This window comes from Pteropus medius, unplaced genomic scaffold, assembly GCF_902729225.1.
Source record: "Pteropus medius unplaced genomic scaffold, Ma_sr-lr_union100, whole genome shotgun sequence".
Lineage (NCBI taxonomy): Eukaryota > Metazoa > Chordata > Mammalia > Chiroptera > Pteropodidae > Pteropus > Pteropus medius.
Window position 1 is genome coordinate 9837245 of NW_024340701.1, and position 21822 is coordinate 9859066.

General features: G+C 35.8%; 1 protein-coding gene and 1 pseudogene across 2 annotated transcripts in view; one reads left to right on the forward strand and one right to left on the reverse strand.

The window, feature by feature from the left end:
• Positions 1-2174: 2174 nt before the first annotated feature.
• Positions 2175-21822, forward strand: part of PRKAA2 (protein kinase AMP-activated catalytic subunit alpha 2) — a 51671-nt gene continuing 32023 nt past the window's right edge. Inside the window, exon 1 of one of the 2 annotated variants that reach the window (XM_039887314.1) lies at positions 2175-2354. In XM_039887314.1, the coding sequence (XP_039743248.1) occupies positions 2261-2354 (94 nt within the window). In that variant the 5' untranslated portion in view covers positions 2175-2260. Of the gene's footprint in view, positions 2355-2538; positions 2740-21822 lie in introns of those variants that run through there. The other variant, XM_039887335.1, reaches the window with a different exon arrangement.
• LOC120581176 (uncharacterized) lies at positions 6685-6803 on the reverse strand (annotated as a pseudogene).

Here is a 21822-nt window from a genome sequence, read left to right on the forward strand (position 1 = left end):
TGTATTGCTAGTTAGGGAGAGGCAAATATAGAACCATATCTGAAATGTTCAGGGCAATAGAAGGCTGAGTGCTGCCAGAACTCGTCCTTTCCCGCCCTTCTCGTCCACTTAACATTCAATCTTTTCTCTAAATAAAAGTCAGGAAAAGAGCTAAAAATGTAAATGTAAAGTGTGTCCTAGAAATAGAAAAGTGAGAATGGGACTATAATTGTGAAGATTTTAAACTTAAACAGAGCATCATATGTTTTTATAGGTAGCAGTAGTATAGCAGAAAGATAAAGGACAAGTCAGAACTAGATGTGAGGTCTGACTTCAACTTAGCTGATCAGCCTTGGGCAAATCAGAAAGGGAAAAACTAAGTTTTATCACCTATAAAATAGGGATAATAATAAATTTATTTTACGACAATAAAATGAGATAATTGTGTTTAAATGAACTTTTTAATCAACAAAGTATCATACACTTGTTTGGCACAAAAATAAAGCTACAAGATAGTTCATAGTAGTTTGGTAAGGATCATAGTTATGAAGTATATAATAATTTAAGTTGTAATTATCAACAGTTGACAGTGCAAAATGCATTAAAATCTCTAGAATCTGTCTTCATGTAGCTTCAAGAAACCAATCTAATAGACTTTTCAATGTCTTTTAATGGAATGTTAGAACAAGAGAAAGACATATATCTTATATTCCAAGAGCTGAATAGGTATCTTGCTTTCCTACTTGAATGAATAGTGAGAGTGACTTTTAACCAAATGAAGGTTCAGTATCAAAAATAACTATTTTCTCCAAATTGCCAGCTAGGTAGAGTGATTCTTAAGTGATACTTCTTGTCAGCAAGAAAGGTGATCTCAAGAATGAACAAAAATAGCCTCTGTTCAACAGCGGTGATATCTATAATTTATAAGCCATGATCATCTCTCATCAGTTTGTTTTGGTGTCTGAACAAGAATGGATGTATGTTTGCCATTTGGGTATTTATAATTTATCTTATTCTAACCAATACATTTCTCTTCTCTCTCTCTATATAAACAGTGTGATAAGAGATTCGAGAATGTGACCTTGAAACTCTACTGTCATGTACAGTGTAAAAAATGTTCAACTAATCCTTAAACATTTATTATCAAATAGCAAATAATTTTTAATCACTGCAAAATAGGTAACATTAAAGAATAGGACAACATGGAAGAAAGAGAGGGAGAGGAGGAGGGAGGGATATTTACAATCACTTCATTACTAAATTCTTTTGTCTTTAATAACCTGTCATCATGCTTCTAGTTCCCTCGCACCATTTTTCACCCTCATGTTTATATCACATTTATTCGTTAATTTGTGCCCTTAAATTGCCCTTGCTCTTCACAATTTCTGTCTCTATGTTTACTTTCTATGCTCTATAATTCTCTTTTCATTTTTCACTTTTTCTGCACCATTCTATAGCAAACTATTTCTACACTATGTATTTATATAAGCATGTGCTAAAATACAATTGAGCAAATACTGTGGCTGTGATTAACTGGCGAATTGTGCAAATTAGAATTGGGAGCTTGGGAGGAGAGGGTCTCTTCCATCTATAGGACAAATAATCGAGAATTATATGTAGAGGAGACCGACTGAAGGGAGCACTTGACCAGTATGAAAACACTCAGCCGGTGATCTGAGAAACTTCCTTGCGGCTCTCTGCCTACAGCTCTTGGATGAAGGCCGGTTCTCATCGCCTCCTACCCGACTTCCCTTGGACTCACGTAGCCGGTTTTTACACACTTTGGGCCTATTTCCATTCTTCAAATTCTACTTCCATCTTTTTCCATATCCTACGATTCGGCCCAATCTCATCCACACATGTCACTCCCTTCAGTGTGCCTCATAATGGGCCCCTGCAGCCTACTCTCGGGCCTCATCCCCAGGTAAGGTGGCTCCGCCCGCTGCACACCCTCCCTCGCCCACCTGTGGACCTCCGACCCACCCCACCTCTTCCTCGGGGACCCTCCTTGTCCGGATCGGTTCCCCCGCTGCTGCTCCGCTCAGCGCGCACAGCCCCACGCTCGCCCCGTTCGCCCCCGCGGGCTGCGCGCGCCCCGCCCGCCGCGCCTCGGCCTTTCGCACCTGGGCGGGCCCCGCCCGCGCCCGCGCCCCCCAGCGCCCCGCTCCCGCCCCCCGCCGCCCGCTGCACTGTGGGTAGGCGGCAGTGGCAGCCGCAGAGGCAGCGGCGGCCGCACTCGGGAGCCCGCGGCCGCGGCGGAGCGAGGCTGCGCGCGCCGAAGATGGCTGAGAAGCAGAAGCACGACGGGCGGGTGAAGATCGGACACTACGTGCTGGGGGACACGCTGGGCGTCGGCACCTTCGGCAAAGTCAAGAGTTGAGTCCGCGTCCGAGGCCGCCGCGCCCGGCTGCCCGCTTGGCGGGAGGCCGGGCGGAGCCGTGGGAGCTCCGGAGCCCGGGGCCGCGGGCGGGCGGTGGGCGCGGGCCTGGCGGCAGGTGGAGCGGCCCCGGGCCGCGCGGAGCCTGCGGGGCCCGGCAGGGCGGCGGGCACCGCTGGGCACCGCCTGGCCCTGCAGCGGCGCCTGGAGCCGGCGCGGGGTGGGCCGAGTGAGGAGAAGCGAGGGTTCAGGCGTGGGGACAGGGGACCGAGGTTCCAGGGCTAGCGCCCAGCCGCCTGTCCCTGTGGTCGGGAGCAAGGCGCTTCTCCTTCCTTGGACCTCAGTGTCCTCTTCTCCGAAACCGGGAGGTTTTGGACTGTTCGGTAAGGTGCCCTGCAGCTCTGAGACCGTATGGATAGGACTGGGGAATACCACCCGCTACTGGTGATTTCGAGTTCCCATTTCGTGCCAGGTGCCCTGTTAGGTGCTTTACCTGCGATTTCATTTAATCCTTGCAGCAGCTTGCTGCAGGTGACATCCTCACCTTGAAGGTGAAGAGATGGGGACTCTTAGACGTTGAGGGCCGTGCCCAAGGTCACACAGAAACTGGCAAAACCAGGATGAGGTGTAAAATGTCTTCCAGTTCTGGCCAGGCTGGAGGCCCCTATCCGGATTCTTTCACGCTGCATGACTATGAGTTGGTGGAGCTGACTGTTTAGGGGATGTTTGGGGGCCGAGAGGTGGGTAGATGTTTCTGCAGGGCGTGTGATAATGCTCAGGTGCGGCTGGATTGGGTCAGGGGTCAGTTAGAACTGGGAAGTCTGAGGTTGGTTGGCATCTATAAAATGGTTCTAGGAGAGCTTCTGGGATGCGGGGAGAAAAAAGGTTTCTTGGTATCGCACCTTGGAGGGTGTGTGGCTGAGGAGGCCAAAACTGCTAAAGCAGATTCTTCTGAGATCTGTTTTGTTGGTGATGGGATCTCATTTTGGGTGTAGAAAAACAGGCTGCTGTTGAAATTTTTACTTCTAAGTATTAAACTTTCCTTTTTCTGTTATTAACAAGTATCACATGGGATTTAATTAATTAGTCCTCTCTCCAGACCCAGAGTCAGTTTATTAAAAATATTTTCCATTGATTGTTGCAAATTCATTATAGGTAAATGTTAGCTTTCCCCCTACCCCCAGCCCCCACCATCCCCCTTTCTGCTATAGAAATGTTGGATAGGCAGTCTGGAGATTTTGAGTCCTCTATTTTCTTTAAAATTCATATTTTAATCTTAAGTCGGTTAAATAGAAGAAATTCGTTGTTCATTCCTGGGGCAAGGCTCAGCTCTTACTTGCTTACATATATCGGATACCCTTTCGCTTGTTTAGAAAACACTTATTGAGCACCTACAGTGTGCTTTATGCTCTGTTGTGGGTAATGGGGATCCCGCAAGGAGCAAAACTAGATTTAAAATCCTTTCTTTTGTGGAGTTCATATGCTAGTAGGAGAAGACAAACAATAATCACAATGTATTATGTAAAATACATAGCATGTTTAGTATTAATGAGAAAAATGAGTCAAGGAAGGCAGGCAGGGAATTTTGTGAGGTCAGCAGTTTTCCATAAGGTGTCAGGCAAGGCCTTACAGAAAAGGTAGTATTTGTGTCCAGACCTAAAAAGTTTGTAAAATTCTTTGAAGTCTCAGGAGGGCTGTGATTCTTTGGGTTATTTTTGAAAGACCTCAGAAATTAAGTGGGTAGTTAGGATATGTTTAGAATGAATATAGGAATATCCGGGGATTGGATTAATACCTGAAACATTACTTGTCATTAAATATCATTACTAAGGACTATTGCATTTTAATATGATGCATTTGCGTAAACAGCGCCTTTGCTATCTGGATGTACACTCTCAAAGTTATATAACTTAACACATGTCCTAAATTGTGTTAACATTTTTATTTCTTTAAATTCTTCAACTGTAATTCGAATGTAGACTAAAATATCTATCAAATCAGTTGGCCCGTTGTCAAAGGACGGATTAAGTCTCTTTTGTTTATATTACTCTTGAGCAGCTTCCAGGCACTGGCTTCTTAAAATATAAACCAACAGAAGGTACTTTGATTTATGAGCAATCCTGTGTCCAATGAGCAACCATTTTGAGGGGTATTCCTAACACTGTGTTAGAGCCTCTCTAAAGTTAGATTGTGGTTTTCCCTTCCAAGGTTAGGATTAGTACAGTCGTTTAATACAAATTAAAAAGTTGCTACAATTGAAAGTTATTTAATTCTTTAAGGGATAAGAAACAAAAGCACATGCATTTTTAAAAACAACTTTGTTGATATATTTTACACATTATAAAATTTTCTGATTCCAAGTGTACAATTCAATGATTTTTTAGTAACTTTACCAAGTGGTGCAATTTTCATCATGTATCAATTTTAGAACATTTTCGTTACTACAGTAGGATCCTTTATGCCTATTTACAGTTAATCCTTATTCCTACCCTCAACCTTGGAAAACCACTAATCTGTTTTCTGTCTGTATAAATTTGTGTTCTCTGGACAGTTCTTATAAATGGGATCATTCAATGTGGAGTCTGTCATGTCTGGCTTCTTTAACAATCTCATGTTTGAGATTCATGCATGACACAGCATGTGTCAGTAGATCCTTTTTGTTGCTGAATAATATTCCAGTTTGTGGGTGTGCTACATTCTGTCTATACATTCACCAGTTGATAGACATTGTTTTCAATTTTGGGTTAATGCAAATAATGCCACCATAAACATTCACATCTAAGTGTTTGGAGATATGTTTTTATATATCTTGGGGAGATAACTAGAAATAGAATTGCTGGGTCATATCATAGTTTTATATTTAGCTTTTTGAGAAACTGCAAACTGTTTTCCAAAGTGTATGAGTGTTCTCATTTCACCACATCCTCACCAACATTTGTTAGGTTTGTCTTACACCCATTCTAATGGGTTTGAAATGATATCTCATTGTGACTTTAATTTGAGTTTTCTTAAGCACTATTGATGTCGAACAGCTTTTTGTGTACTTATTAGCCATTTATATTTTTTCTTGGGTGAGCTGTCTGTTCCTATCTTTCGCTCATTTTTTTATTGGGTGGTTCGCCATCTCATATGTTGAATTATAAGAATTCTTTATAAATTCTAGATGTAAGTCCCTTATTGTTAAAGCGAATATTTCCTCTCAGTATGTTTGACTTTTCGTTTTCTTAATCATGTTTTTTTGAATCGTTAAAGTTTTGAATTTTTATGATGTCTAATTTATTGATTTGTTTTTCATTTTGTAGACCATGCTTTTGATGTAATATCTAAGAAATCTTTGCTTTGGGTCTCAAGGATTGTCTCTTATGTTGTCTTCTAAGTGTTTTACTGTTTTAGCTTTTATATTTATGTCTGTGATCCATCTTGAGTTAATTTTTGAGTATTGAATTTGATGAGGTAGAAGGTCAATATTTTTGAATATTGTTATCCAGTTCCAGCACCTTTTGTTGAAAACACATGTTTTTAACTGCTATAGATGTAAAGTTGATTTCTACTAAAAACTTAATAGATGATTTTGTTTTATATGACTAAGACCATGGAAATGGAGGAATGAGGAATAGCTTATGTACCTTCTCTCTTAATTGTTATGCTAATTATATATTTTTAAAATGGCATAGGTTTTAATAGCACTATTTTCAAGTTATTTTTAAAAAATATGGAAATTCTTCTCTATTTGTTGACAGATAATCAGCCTTCTTTAAAATGTTCTAAACTGAATTTTCTCCTTTATTATTCTGTTGTAAGGTTACTTATGGGAACATTATGTAGGCTGACAGAGTTTAAAAGTAATATTTTTTATTTAAGATTTTTCTCCATTTTGATGGTTTCAGTTCTTACTCTTTAGGGTAGGGTGAGACGGCTTGCTCTTCAAGAGCTCTTGTGATTAGGCTTGTTCAGTTCTTACCTAATTAGCAGAGGTGATAGAAATTCTAGAATAGATGTGTTGTTTGTGTTATGCAAAGACTGGTTGAAAAAAGGCATAATGTAATGCTATTTATTTAAAAAGCAGTCTGCATTTTTAAGATGAGGATTGATAGGTTTGGTTTTCAAAGTAATTACTCTTTATTGAAATTATGCACCAAGAGGTACTTTGCAAGCTCACTAACTTCTCTCTAGCTAGCAAAGTCTCCTCAAGATCTTACCTTCTTTGTTTTTTCAAATAGCTACTTGAATGGCCCACAGAATTGGCTTTCAAGAATTTACATAAATGTTTTACTAATTCCCCCTTATTTTTGAGGTAACTGGAAAGATAAGTGATTTTTTTTTTTTAATGCCTACAGTCCTTGATAGTCCTAGGTGGTCTCCCATGTAAGTACTAACCAGGCCCAACCCTGCTTAGCTTCCGAGATCAGACAAGATCGGGCACGTTCAAGGTGGCATGGCCATAGACATTGAAAAATTTTTAACAAGCAGGGTTCTTTTCTTAAATGTAAATACCAAGTCCCACATGATAAATTGAATTTCAGACAGCTACATGGTCAGTTGGTGGACCTGAGAGCTGTGCTTGTGGTACTTTGGGCCCTTCCTGGGATTGTTTTGTCTCCTGTGAACAAGACATTTAACCTCTGTGGGCTGTTTCCTTCTAGAAGGGAGAACTAGAACATGCAGTCTGTCAGGGCCTTTACAACTTTATCGTTAAACTGATTTTTTTAAAAGCCTTAATTTCAAAATGAATGTGTTTAATTTTTCCTTCTGGTTTAATGGAAATTTGAATTACTGAAGACCAGGGCTGAGATGTAGACTTAATGTAGAACAAAAGAAAAAGGAAACATTTATAACATTTTGTGATAAAAGTTACAATTTGATTCAGTTTTTAGTATATTCTAAGTACTGTCTGTCTATGGATTTGATTTATTTATTCCTCAAAGTAATCCTAAGTTTGGTATTATCTCCATTTTACAAATGAATAAATTGAGACTCAGACACCTTAAGTTGCCCAAGGTTACAGTGCTAGTAATTGGCAGAATCGATAATCAGATTCAGATTCTCTGAATCCAAAGGCTATGCTATATAGAATGTAAAGTCAAAATGCATAATATATTATCTTGTGAGTTTCAAACCTACAAGGATATAATTTACATTTCCATAGATATTTATCAAGGATTGAAAAATAATATTTAAATGTTTTTACTTTAGTTCACATTGAGAGAGAATAAAAGTTTTTTTGAAACTCCATATGTAAGCTTAAAATTCATATTTTTATATTTCCAACTTTTATACTTCATTCCATTTCTTATATGATGAATGTGCTGAATTCTAACAATTTTAACCCAAATTTCTTAGAAATGCTAAGTGTTTCAGGTTTTTTTTCTTACTGTGAAACTAACCTTGACTAAGATTACCAATAACTTTTAGTAACCAGACCAAACAGAACTTGTAAAAATGATTTGATGTCTTGGAAAGAACGTTTGATTTTGGAAGGGATTAATTAGCTCTGGATTTTAATTGCACTACTGGTTATATGGCTTTGGGAAAACCATTAAACTTTTCTGAGCCTGTTTCTTCCTTTGTAAAATGACAATAACACTTGCCTTGCCTACCTTATAGAATTTTTATGAGGATTAAATGAGTTGAGGTATGTAAAAGAGCTTTAACAAAGATAAATTGCCATACAAATAGATGGCATGGCCCACGTGAGTAAATTCCACACCCTGTGTGAGGTGTTAAGTGTTTGCTGTGTTTAGAAGTGCCTTCATTTTTGACATCAACTTTGAGACAGAGATGTCTCAAAAAATCTGCCCCTTTTTTTTGGTGGCCTGCATTGAGGAAAGTTCTAAATGACTATTTGTGCTATATCATACTTAATGTTTATATTAAAATGCAGTCTCTTTTTTGAATAAGTCATGTAATTCGTTTTTTCACATATATGGAAAATGGATAAACTAAGAATGAAACAGAAATAATAGTGAGCATTCATATAAATTACTAGTTGAACTGATTTTACTTTTGAAATCATGCCAAATATTGAAGCTATATTTCTTCTCAAATACTATAAGATTAGTGTTTGAATCAAAATCAACAGAGTTATATCACTGAAACAATTAGGTAAACGATGTACTATTTAGAGTTTTTGGCTGACATATATCATATGATTTTGACATAGGTAATTTTGTTCTTAACTTCAAAATGGATTTTGTTCATTTTGTGTAATCAGTTGACTCTCAAAGATATTTCCCATAGGAAACAATGTTATGAATATGGATAAATTCAGGGTAAGTTCTCAAAGGCAACAAGGCACATAGTATAGAGAATTAGGATTTTGAGGACCTGGTGTGGAGCTTTTGCTGTGTTGTAAGCCAGCTGTGTGGCCTTAAGCCAGAGTCACTTGATCTATAAAAACGAGAATACCATATGTTCTCTTACACTGTCATGAGAGGTACATAAGAAAATGTAGAAGATGCTCAAAAGGACTTAAGTCTTATGTACTATTATGTACTTAGGTCCTATAGTGTACTTAAACCCATAATTGGCTGAACTTGGAATCTGTGATTTGGTTCTGAGAACAGAAATTTATTTGATGAGGGGAAAGAAGAGTTTACAATCTCCTGTTTTGTTTTTCTCAGGTCTTCTGTCATGTTTTACACAAACATATTCAGAAAATTAATTCTCTAGACACTGCTTACTCATCACCCTCTCCTATATACCACTCGCAGTGCATGCATACAAACACTATATATTCCAGATCTTGTGGTAGCGATCATAGAATTCTTCAAGGAAAGAAGCAGAAATGGAGAAAGGAAGGAGAGAGATTGTGAGCAGCAGCTGGCAGTTATGTGTAGGTCTTTTTTAAGGCCTTGTCTCCTTAAAATAGAACCAAAATAATAAAGTTTATTTTTTTAAACTACAGAAAATACAGACTGAGCTAAAAATGCCTTCCTACAAACTTTGTCCTACATATCTATGTAAATTAAAAAGGATTTTTGTAGTTTGATCATATACTGAGGTGATTACCTCAGTTCCTTGGACTTTTTCCCTTTCCCATGCTGACATGGCACTGCTTTAAATTTTTTTTTTTTTTTTTGTAAAAACACATCAAAATATTTACTTGTGGTCTATGTTAGCTTTTCTTTAAGCATTCGGTATTACTGCTTTGTAATGATAATACTGCCCCATTTATTCTTTTGAGATTCCTGTGGTTTTCTTGATAGAAAAAATATTTTATAGAGAAAGTAGTTAATTTTTTAAAGCCAAGCAGATAATTTAATTTGATCTAGCAGAAGATCTAATCTCAAATCCTTTAATAGCTAATGAGTAACACGTCACACAGGATGTGGAATTTACTCACATGGCCCATGCCATCTATTTGTACAGCAAGACCTCTAAAATTCTGAATGTGCTATAAAAATGAGAGCAAATCTCCCTAGTATGTTTATTAAATGCAAATATAAGAGAAAGCACCTTGAATCCGGTTAAATAGATTTTTACTTATTATTTAAATGATTGAAATGCATATGTAAAGCAATGTGTTTATTTTGAAATGTGGTAAACCATTTTATTTTTAGTATGGTGTTATTAAGGAAAGAATTTCAGGCAGCTCTTATCTCTACTAATAATAGCAACTGTCTTCACCCCTTCAAGGGAATAGTATTCTTGCTTAAGTGGTGTCTTATGTTTAATAATGTTTGCCTCTGATGCATTTTGCAGTATTTCTTTCGGTGGTCTCTTTGTTTTCAAAGTGTTAATATGTCTTTTTAAATTTGCCCTTAGGTTTTTAAAACAGCTATTATGTGATTAATGATAATTATCAGATCTTGTTATGTTTCTTATTCTGAATGCCAGTGTACCAGTTTATTAAAATACTTTTTTTCTTCATATTATTTTATGTTTTATGTACAATTAAAAATGCCATGAGCAATATGTTCTCATTTAACATCTCTCCATTTCTAAATTACAGATTAAATATAAAGTAGTTATCTAGCTATCACGACTGAAAATAATGAAATAAAAAATTATAAATATATCATTAAATTTTTCTAAATTCTTGATAAATACCATAAGTATTAATTTTATTTTCTTAGTGTATTTAACTTGTTAGTATATCGTATTACATAAATGACTTCAGTTTTCCCAGACTTAATGAAATAATAGGTATTAAGCATTTACTGTGTTTAGTCATATTGGATTTTAAGCAAATATTTTTACCAGTGTTAAGAATGTGACCATGATACAACAGATGATTTACTAATTTAAAACAGTGGGAAATATTCATCACAGAATTTACTTGATTCTTGTCTAACATTTGAATTCGAAGTCAAATATGATATGATGAATCCACCTTTTACTCAGATGTATACCAGGCACCCTTAGTGCTCCTCTAATTCACAGTATAACAGTTATACTACACGCTATAAGTCTGATTTCAACAAGAAATTCGACTTTGTGTCTTATAGTAGCTTTGTGGATAAGATGAAGAAATATGTTCCGAATGGCTTATTGATGCTGAACAGCTATTTCCAAATAAGTTAGATGTCATCCTAAAAGGAAATCTCAGTCATTGATTCTGTTTAAAAAGTATAGTATAATTTCCTCTTTAGGATAGCATAAAGCTAGATGAGATAATTAATAGGCAAATCACAGAATCACAATTTAAATTTACATTGACTGGATTGCTAGGTGAAAATCAAGACAATGAAATTTAATAGGGACAATTATCAAATCTAGCATTCATGTTAAAAACAAAAACAAAAATCAGGTACATAAAAGAGTAGAACAGTTGATAGCCGTTCCTAAGATTTGCAAGTTTTAGCCGTTCCTAAGATTTGCAACTTACAGCTTGGAAAGTATATATTATGAATGCTTAAATGTAAAAATTGGATGGAAAATAGCTGTTAGAGGCCATATTAGTTGGTAGTTGTAGAGCTAGTATAGTTCAGCTGTACTTTGGATTAAGCTGAATTTTGAATATTGGGTTAAGTTCTTGGCATCACAATTTGGAAAAGACTTACCCAATTATATTTCATTCAGAGTAGGGGAGCCTTAAAAGTTTGCCATTTGAGTTATGGTAGAGGGAATGTGGTAAGAAATATTTTTGATACTGTGAGAAGACGTATTTTAAGTGTGATAGCTGTTTTTAAGTAGCTAAAGTACCATCTGGAAAAAGGAGTCAACATATTCAATAACGCTTTGAAGGACAGAACTGTGACTATTGGGTGAATATTTTAAGGAAGCAAATTATAATCCAGAAAAACAAGGATCTTTCTATCAAGGAGCTTGTCTAGGAGTGGTACATCTTGTACCATAAATCAGTTAGATTCTGTCACTGACATATTTACTTAGATACTGGATGATAATCTTTCAAGATTGTTACCACAAAATTCCTAGCTTGAATGGAAGCTTGGCATAGATATATAATTTATAAAGTCCTTTTTAACCTTAATATTCTGTTATTGCATGTACATTTTATCTAGTGTGATTGACTCTCATACCCAGCTATGACTTATAACTTGTATTAAATCAACCTTCTAGTGAAGAACAATTAGAAAATCTGGAGAAATTTAAAAAATCTGTTCAAAGGCAGCCAGTGCTTGAGCAGCCAATAACCCCTTCAGACGAAAAATGCATTGGAGTGTCTGACATATTGTTTGACTTTTGAGTCATTTGCTAACTTGTAATGATGGTAAATGTAAGAGCCAAACTGAGAGCAGTGTCTAAAGGGCAGAAAAGCTAAGCAGAGTTTAAATCCTGGGAAGACAACATTGGAATTCACAGCTTGTCAAAGAGGAGAGTCCTGGTAAACGATTGGGGTTTTGGTTGCAACTCCCTGAAGACTGAAATCCATCTTAGAATCAACTTAGTCCTAGACTATTAAGATGATCTGCCTCCTATCTTTATTCTCTGGAGGAAAATGAAATCATCTGGAACCTCTACAGTTTTTCACACACATGTTCAACATTCCAAGAGACAAGATCAAGACAATAGGAGCAAACTCATAGGTGATTGAGATAGTAAAGTTATCAGACATGGAGTTTAAGATAACTGTGACTAATAAGTTCAAGATGGAGAATTTTAGCAGAGAAGTGGACTCTATAAAAATAATCAAAGGGAATTCTATAACTGAAAAGTAGAATAATTGAGTTAGAACTGTATGGATGGTTTGACAACAGATTATAGTCTGTTGAAAAGAGGATTAGCGAACTAGAAAATAGATTAGCAGGAAGTATCCAGACTGAAGCATAGACAGACAGATTGATGGAAAGAAAGTGCAAGAGACAAATGCGAACACAGTGAAAAGTCTAACATATGTATTAGTGTAACCTGTACTGATAAAGTTTAGTGCAGGCTTTTGTTCAGTGCTGTTACCAAACCCCAGTATTTATTGTGAAAATGACCTTTGATTGGTGAATTACATCTGAATAGGGGGGGATTATGAAGAGACATGTTAATACTACAAGAAACTATGTTACTAACTTTGTTTTACCAGCATAAAACTTTTAGGGAAACAGACCTCCAGCTTTTCTCAGTGTTCATTCTCAGTGCAGCCCTTGTGGGGTGCTTGGAAGCTGCATGAATGGGATGTTATATGTGGTTACTCTTTGAAACTTATGAATGCTGGAATGCATTGTATCCATGCATGTAGTCTCACCCCCCACAATCTAGTCTGCCCTGTGTGATCAGGGGAAGCAACAACTGGATGTTTTAAGGACTCCTGATGTAGACGTATTTGATCCATATTCTTATGGTATGTTTACAGTCCTAAATTTTTCTAAAACGCTAAGTAAAATTGTTATTATATTACTACCTATTTGTGTTCTGTGAATGTGTTATTTTGAACCCAGGATCACCAGTGATCATAGAGAATGGGCACTACACAATTCTAGAAGGGGAGGAGAGACCGACTGGGACAGAAGCGCTATTTGAAGAAATAATGGCAGGAAATTTTCTAAAACTGAATAAACACATAAAGCCACAGATTCATAAGCTCTGTGAACCCCAAGCAGAATAAATATAAGAAAAGCATTCTTAGGCACATTATTAGAAAACTGTTCAAAACTGGTTCTGTTTGCTTGATGCTTTCCTATACTGGAGTGGACTGCATCTCTCTATGCAGAGATGAAAGAAAATGTTAAGAGAAAATCTTAAAGGTAGCCAGAGAATAAAAGATGCATATTGTCTTAAAAGAAACAACAATACTCTGACTTTCTCTACAAAATCAATGAAAGAGAGGAAAAGGTATAATGATATCTTTAGAGAGGTAAAAGAAATAACTGCAAATCTATAATTCTGTACCCAAAAAAATATTCTTTAAAAATGCAAAATACATTTTCCAGTAAGCATAAATGAGAGAATTTGTCACCAGCAGACTAACAGTAAAGGGAACACCAATAGGAATTCTTTAGGCAGAGTGATATTGGCTATACAAAATAATCTCTTGTAAGATTTAAAATATGTGTAGAAATAACAATAACAGAAAAAGTAGGAGAGGAAAAATAAAGTGTACTAAAGTCTTTGCATTGTCTAGGAAATGGTAAAAATATTTACCATAATAAGTCAGAGATGCATGTTATAATCTCTAGGTAACTACTAAAATGAAATCCTTAAGGCCCTACAGATATGACACAGTTTATATTTCTCATTTTGTTTTGGAGAAAATGCTAAAGTCATTCCACAATTCTTTAAAGAGAACTTTTATAGAACATAATATTATATTCACTAAATATATTCAACAAAAAATTATTCAATTAGAGGCAGTTAATGGAGATGGAAGGGAAGATGGAAGATGGGAAAGGAAGGGAGGGTGAAGAAACAGGAGACAAAGTCTGTAAAATAAGAGAAACACAGAAAGAAGAATAGAGACATAAGGACCAGAATTCGAAAGACATCAGAGAAAGGATGATTTAAGAAGCTTTGGGAGTGTTTCTGGCAGATTCGGCTGTTTATCTGGAGTGAAGATATTTATGAACATTTTTTTTTCAAATCTGTTATCTCTGATCTCAATGCTAATACTTTCTCCACCAGTTTTAAATAATGACTTATACTCTGGAAGACTTTTTTTTGACTATGTAAATGATTCACCTTACATGATTATGTAAAAAGCAAGTTACTTCTATGGAATTCTTGCTTGACTTAGTTTTAAAGAAACACTTTAAAGTTACCATCTAAAACGAGTATAAACAGATTTTAAAAATAAAGTGGAATGCAGCATATCATGTAATCAGTTCTCCAAGAAGTTAGATGTAGAGCAAATCTTTGATAAAAAAATCACATCTTCAGGCCTTTACTGATCTATTCAAAATAGCCTATTTTCCCACCTCTACCCCTGTCACATGTACTCTGCTTTATTTTCTTCAACTTTTTTTGGCCATTATATCATCATTATATGTTTGTTTGTTTATATTCTCCACCATAAGGCAAGTCCCATTTATACTTGTATTTTCAGCTTCTGGAGTAGTGCCTAGACACTCAGAAAATATTTGTTGAATGAATAAATGAATGAATGAACAAATGAGTACAGAGACCAGAGTAAAACGAACTAGGAGGAAAAAGTTAAAGGATATATGAATTCTCTCAATAGAAAATGAGTACATGTTACATATTGTATTGTGGGACTATTTTAGTTCTTGTTTTATTTTCTTGACATTTGGCAGCTCTTGATGAATAACTTTTGTATATCTTATCTATAGGAAAGGCCACAGCCCTGCCCTAACCTTTATTTTAAGTGAACACAGCAGTGCTCTGTACTTGATTATTCTCATCCATTGTCCCAGGTCCTTCTTTAGCCTATCAAAACTAGATTCTGTCCCTTCACTAATTTCCCAACTCAAATGCTGGAGGTACAAGGATAAACATGCAAATAAGCATTCCTGGCATGTTACAATCAAGTGAGCCTGGTTATTGGGAGGTAAAATAGTGTGAGTTTTGAGCTCGGGCTTTGGAGGCAGATATACCATCTTGCCATTCACCGATTGTTCTCAATTTCCTAGTTTCCTTATCTGTAAACTGGTGTAATGATATTTACCTGATAGAGTTCTGGTAGTGCTTATTTAATCAATGCTACATCAAAAGGAATAAAGTCTTCTGCTTTATGTTCAGAACTATCCTTTAGAGAAATCTAAAGGGCTTTCAAAGAAAGGAAATTTGGAGAAAAGCAATAACACTTTTGTTTCACCTTGGGCAAAGAAGAAAGGAGCTTTGTGTTATTTTGGCAGGAGTCTGGTGATGGTAGGGGTCAGAACATGTGTGAGTCAGATGACTGTCTTGACTCTCGAGTGAAGGCTCTTGATATAAATGAGTAAAGGTGACTGACCACCTGATAAGGCCCTGCTGCTAACACATATGATGCCCCTTGGCTTGTCAGAGCCTAGGTATGGATATAATCATGTCCGTTCTTATTTTTTTTCACTAAATTATACCACATATACAAAAAGTCACATACATTCTAAGTGATTTTTTACATAAATCTTCAATGAATTTTCATAAACTGAACATGCCTATATAACCACTATGACACAACAAAAGACCAGTATCCCACATGCCCCACTTTTGTCTCGTTTTAGTTACTGTTTCCATCCTCTACCCCCACCAAAGATAACCACTAACCACAGATTAGTTTCACCTGTTTTTGAATTTTGTACAGAGTCATATTTGTGTCTGGCTTCTTTCATTTGAGATTATGAGATTTGTCCATGTCGTTGCATGTAGTTGTAATTTGTTCATTATCATCATTGTATATATTATATTAAGAATATACCATTCCATTATTGATGAGCATTTGGGTAGTTTTTACTTTTTGATTATTATAACTATAGCTGTCTTAAACATTCTTGTGTATGTCTTTTCTCCATTTATATTACTATTTTAGATAAACATATATTTAAGCTATCATATAAATATTGTTTTACAAATACTGTTTTTTTCTACCTTACATATGAGATTTTTATCATTACTGGGGCTACTGTTTGAGTCCTCTAGCATGCTTTTCTAGAGTACCATATTCGTGTAAGCTCTTTGAATCTATGCAATATTATAACAGGTGCCTACTAGTGTAACGTTGGAGCTTTGGTTTTTTTTTTGTTGTTTTTTCATTTGGTAGTTATACTTACAAGCTTCACAGTATTCAATATACCACTTATTAAAAGTGATCTATAAAAGACTTATTTATTTGTAAGTATAAAATCATTCTATATTTGTAAGTATAAAATCATTCTTCAGAAAGTTACATTATCATATCCTTGATAAACATATTTTAATTTTTACTGATTCCATCAAGTGCTTTGTCTCAGCTAATATATTTTTGAGCAAGTATGTCTTTCGTAGTCATTCGTAGTTCAAAATGATTTAGAAATTGCCTTTTTATTAAAGGTTTATTCAAACTTGAATTTGATAAGAATATCTTTTTCTGAAGTATAATTTTTGGTTAAGAAAATCAAGTTCTATTTGGCATATATGTTATATCTTTGAGAAAAGAGTTTCGTTGTATTTTTTTTGGTCTAAGTGCTTTTTCCAGTCAGTCTGTTTACCAGTCATTTTTCCAGTGGCAAGAGGACTCTTGAGGACTATAGGGAATGAGAAGAGAGCACACCTTTTTTTTTTCTCTGAATATTGCTTTAGGATAGCAAGATATAACTTCCTAAGTTTTCTCCATAAAACCCCTTATAGAGTTTAAATACAAAAATGCACGTAAAGTGCTTTATATACATGTACACACACATATGTACAAAATGCCTGTTATGTAGTAAGTGCTCATTACCATTATTATTATCTGTCATTCAGAAATACCTTTCTTCCTATTGATATCATAGCCAGCTTTCCCCAAATTGCTTTCCTTCCTTGACCCCAGCATTGTCTGGTCCTTTCATCCTGCTTTTGGAGATCCATTCTAGCTAGTTCCCTTTAGCATCCTGTACTTTTCCTTCCAGTTATTATATCTTTTCTATTTAAAGCATAAGACAATGGACCAGCAGAATTGAGAACTTTTTATTAGAATCTCAAAGTACCTGAGACCTTTTTATGTGTTTATTTCTGTTGGTTATATACTTAGGAATTGAATCACAGAGTCAGATACACGTATTTAGTTTTGGTAGTTAGTACATATTTGGCACCAATTTATACTTTCTCCACGTGTTTGCATTAATTTACATTCCAGTTACTTTACATTTTTTTTGCCAGTATTTGCTACTGTCTTTTATTATTATATTTTTATTATTATTATATATATTATTATATATTATATATTATTATATTATATTATTATTATATTTTGTTATTATATTTTTATTATTGCTGTTTTGGTGGACATGTTGTGGGATTGTATTGCATTGTGATTTTAATTTACGTTTCCCCGATGACTAATGATATTGAGCACCTTTTCTTATGTTTATTGACCATCTAGATCTCTTTTCAAAATTTATTTTCCTGGAAGACATCTGATTTCTTCCATAATGCCTAGACTTTAAGTAAACTGTAGTCCTAGTGCTGATGGTTATGCCTTCTTCTTTCATTATTTTTCATATTTCGGATCTCTTGGAATCTGGTACTATGTAGGATCCTTTGGGGCTTGGAATATATAAGTAATGCCACCTCTCTGACATAATTGTTGCTTCAGATATGAGATTAGCACACCCCATTTGCCTTCCCCTCTGAAATTCTAAAGCAGCAGTACTAGAGTATGAAACCTAAATCATCTATCTAATATTTTGGTTCAAACAACCAAAACCTAAATCATCTAACTAATATTTTGGTTCAAACAACCAAAATATTAGTTTCAGGCATGCATTTCATCCACTGTTATTGAATGTCAGTTATATGCCAGACACTGTGCCCGGTTGGTAAGGATACAAAGATAAATGAGAAACAGAACTTGGTCTGAAGGAGCTGATTGGTTTGAAGAGGGTGATCAATAACAACAACAAAAACAACAAAATAAGTAGTTACAGAACATTATGTTGAGTGCCATCAGGCAGAGGAGCTTGAGAGCATATTGGAGGGTCATTTAATACAGCTGAGTTGTCAGAATGAGTAGGGGAACAGGGATGGTGGTAAGGGAATGCTTACTGGAAGAAATGGTACTTGAGCTGAATTTTGAAAGACAAATGAGAACTAGACAGGCGAAACATTGGTGATTGGGCACATAAATGGTTCACATGTTTAACAGCATTCATTTGTTATACTGAATAAAATTCCACTGAAGTTTACTGAGTGATTTTCAATGAGCTAAGCATGTGTTAGCCTTGAAAATAAGAGAAAGCACAGCCCTTATGGGGAATTTCAAGTAGTTGTAAATGACTGAAGTGTAACATTTGAGGTGAAGGAATGGTGAAAGATGGTACTGGAAAGGTAGGCAATGCCTGAATGTGCATTACATAAATACTGCTATGTGCATAATCTATAAAACTATGTGAAGGCTCCAATATTACATAAATCAATCTAAGTACCTCTTTATCCCAATTTTCCAACTAAGTGTAGAACACACTATGAATATAGGATAGGGTCCATCTTCTCGATATCAGTGAGCCTCCATTCTGTATAATACCATAATTCAACCTGGCTCCCAGAACCTCTGTCTAACACCATCATAAAAAATTCTTATATCTTCCCTTTGCTTTTCATTTCAATCAGCTTGTCTAACCTGCAACTGGAGGGTGTACAGAAGACTAATCTTTCTTGCTAATGAAGTATTTCATAATGTATGGGCACTGGTCAAAAGCAATTACCAGTGCAAAGAGAAGTGTTTCTAATCCTGCAGTCTACAGAAAAGATTGTGGAACTGGCTGAGTATTGATAAATATGCCTTCCCTCAGGGCGCAAACTTACCCATGCTCATTTCTCACCTCTCTCATTCCTGCTCCCCAACTTTTTCCCCCTACTCCATAAACCTAGGGCCAATTTTAAGGTCTGACCCTAAGATTGTTAGAACTACAACAGAAGTCCTTTAACTGGGGCAACAAAAAATATCACCATAATTGGAAGAGCTATGTCCCTAGCATCTCAACTTGGAATTTGTGTCCTATTCCCCCCCAGCCCCAATCATTATTATATATGGTATTTAGATTCTATAGTACTTTTAATTTAATAGTATTATTTTAGACTTTGTGTAAAATCTTTCATTGGGTAACCAGAGGATGCAGTATAATATAATCATTAAGAACCTAGGTATTAGAATCAGACAGACTTGGATTTAAATACTGATTTTGTCTATTACTAGTCATTTTTAATTTCTCTGAGCCTCAGTTTCCTCATCTATAAAACTTTCTCACAGGGATGTTATAGGGTTAAAATGAAAATGTACATAAAATATTTAGCATGTGTGAATACATATAGGTATACACTTGCTAGTTGTCCTTCCAGCTTTGTGTCCTTCCCAGAATCATTAGCTATCCTTAAATAACCCCCACTGCAAATCACCTGAAGCTTCTACTGAAGTTGTGCATGCTTCTGAGAAAGATCTGGATTACAAGTTAAATCCTATAGCCATTCTGAAGGATGATGCCCATCTCTTTGCAGTCTCTCCTAAGGGATTTAGTGTACATTTTTGTAACCTAAATTTTAAGTCATACCATCCCAAGTACACTCTGAAATTTTTAAGAAGCTTCTAGTTATGTTCAGTAGTAAGATGATAGACCTGATTTTACTTATATAGGCTAATAATTTCCTGATAGCATAGCACTATGGATGCCATATTTCAATGAGACAGCTTTTCAACTGCCAATTTCAGCTTACAAATTTTGTACCTAGGTCAAGGACTTTGTATAGGCATAAGGAATACCACATGCAGCAGCTACTGGTCCTGTGGAGCATAGGAAATTAAACATTCTTTTTGTGGGCTGAAGCTTTCCCTTCTTTGACATAGTTGAAATTATTATACAGTATGTCTGTAAACTTTACAGCAGGACATTTTGACAACTTTGTTTTGTTTTAGCTCAGGCCAGACATAATATTTTTAATTGTTCCCTTTCTTTGTTTTATTAGCTATAATAATAATCTAAATCATATAAAAATTGAATGAGGAAGTATTTGTGTAAATTAAGGAATAATGTATAGGAAGATAAGTGTTTCAAGTTATACTTTATAAAATTATAGGGTCCATGCTTGTAAAAAATGCTAGATTTCATAGGGAATACTATTGGAAATTTGAAAAATTATAGTTTTATCTTCAAGCAAAACAATCATGTATTTACAACCACATAATATAGCTATATGAAGTCCTGCATCTTGTTTATGAAGAAGAATGTGCCAGAGCTGGAAAGTATCCAGAAACTACAACTAAAATCACCAAGAAGCTAGAGTGGCTTAAAATACCCTTCTGTGTGGAATGATGTTTGGGGATATAATTAGAAAAATCTTAGAGTTGGAAGGGAAATTAGGCTCAATGTAGTTCAGCCTGTTAGTTAATGCATTAACTTATCGTAATCCTGACAAATGGCTGAGTTTCTGCTCTTTGAATATTGAACAATGCACACTGCTGGATTTTTAAATCTTCACTCTGACACTTCATAACTCAGTGACTGTGGGCGAATTCTTAAAAGTATGTTACATTTATCTGTAAATGGTAGAAATCTTCAAAATAAGAGTGGCCTAAATAAGGTAGCATTTTGCTTAAGACTGTTGTCAATCCTGTTGGTGTCAGAAGCATGGGCTTCTCTCTCCTGTTGTTCTCACCTGCCTAACCTTGTCCTCAAGGTACAGGATGATGGCTTTGGGATTCCAGGCTTAAGGGGAAAGGTACATCCCAAGTGCCTAGTATAGTGCTTACCATAGTAGGCATTCATTAAGTAGTTGTTCCATGGATGAATGTCCCTTATTGCTCCTGTCAGAATAGGTATTGATCTGGATACATATATATGTGATAAATTGTGGCAAATTTGTCCATCCTTGGTGTTTTTTAATGTTCTCATCTGTGTTCTCCCTTTACAGATAAGGTGTCCTTAACAGTTTTCAGATAGATTTAATACCATACAGAACTTATTTTAGTAGCTTTATTGCTGGTGCCTCCCCCCTGCCCCCCACCCCCTGACAACACACTAAATGAGAGGCCTGTTAAACCTCTCATTTCATGTGTCTTTGATCAATACAGTCCAGGCATGTTGAAGGTACTCAGTAAATGTTTTTAGATTACATAAATAAATAGGAATAAAAGTTTGATGAATGCAAGCCTTTTCTTTCAGTTACTTCCCTAAAAAAGTTTATGGCTGTAATACACATAGAAATTCTTGATCTTAAATCTGTTTATATTACAAGAGTTTTAGGAATATTCATTCAGCATTCAGCTGGCATGTGATTATGAGACAACTATTTGGTATTATTATAACTAAGTACTAACTCACTTAACAGGTTATTAGAGAATAGAGGTTAATATAGTTCAGTGAAATGAGGGAGCATTTTTAGCCCGTTTGATTCCTGACTTTATGTATCCATTTAGCTTATCAGGTGCTTAACTTTCAAAGGATAATGCCATTTCTTTTCCATTGTTTCAT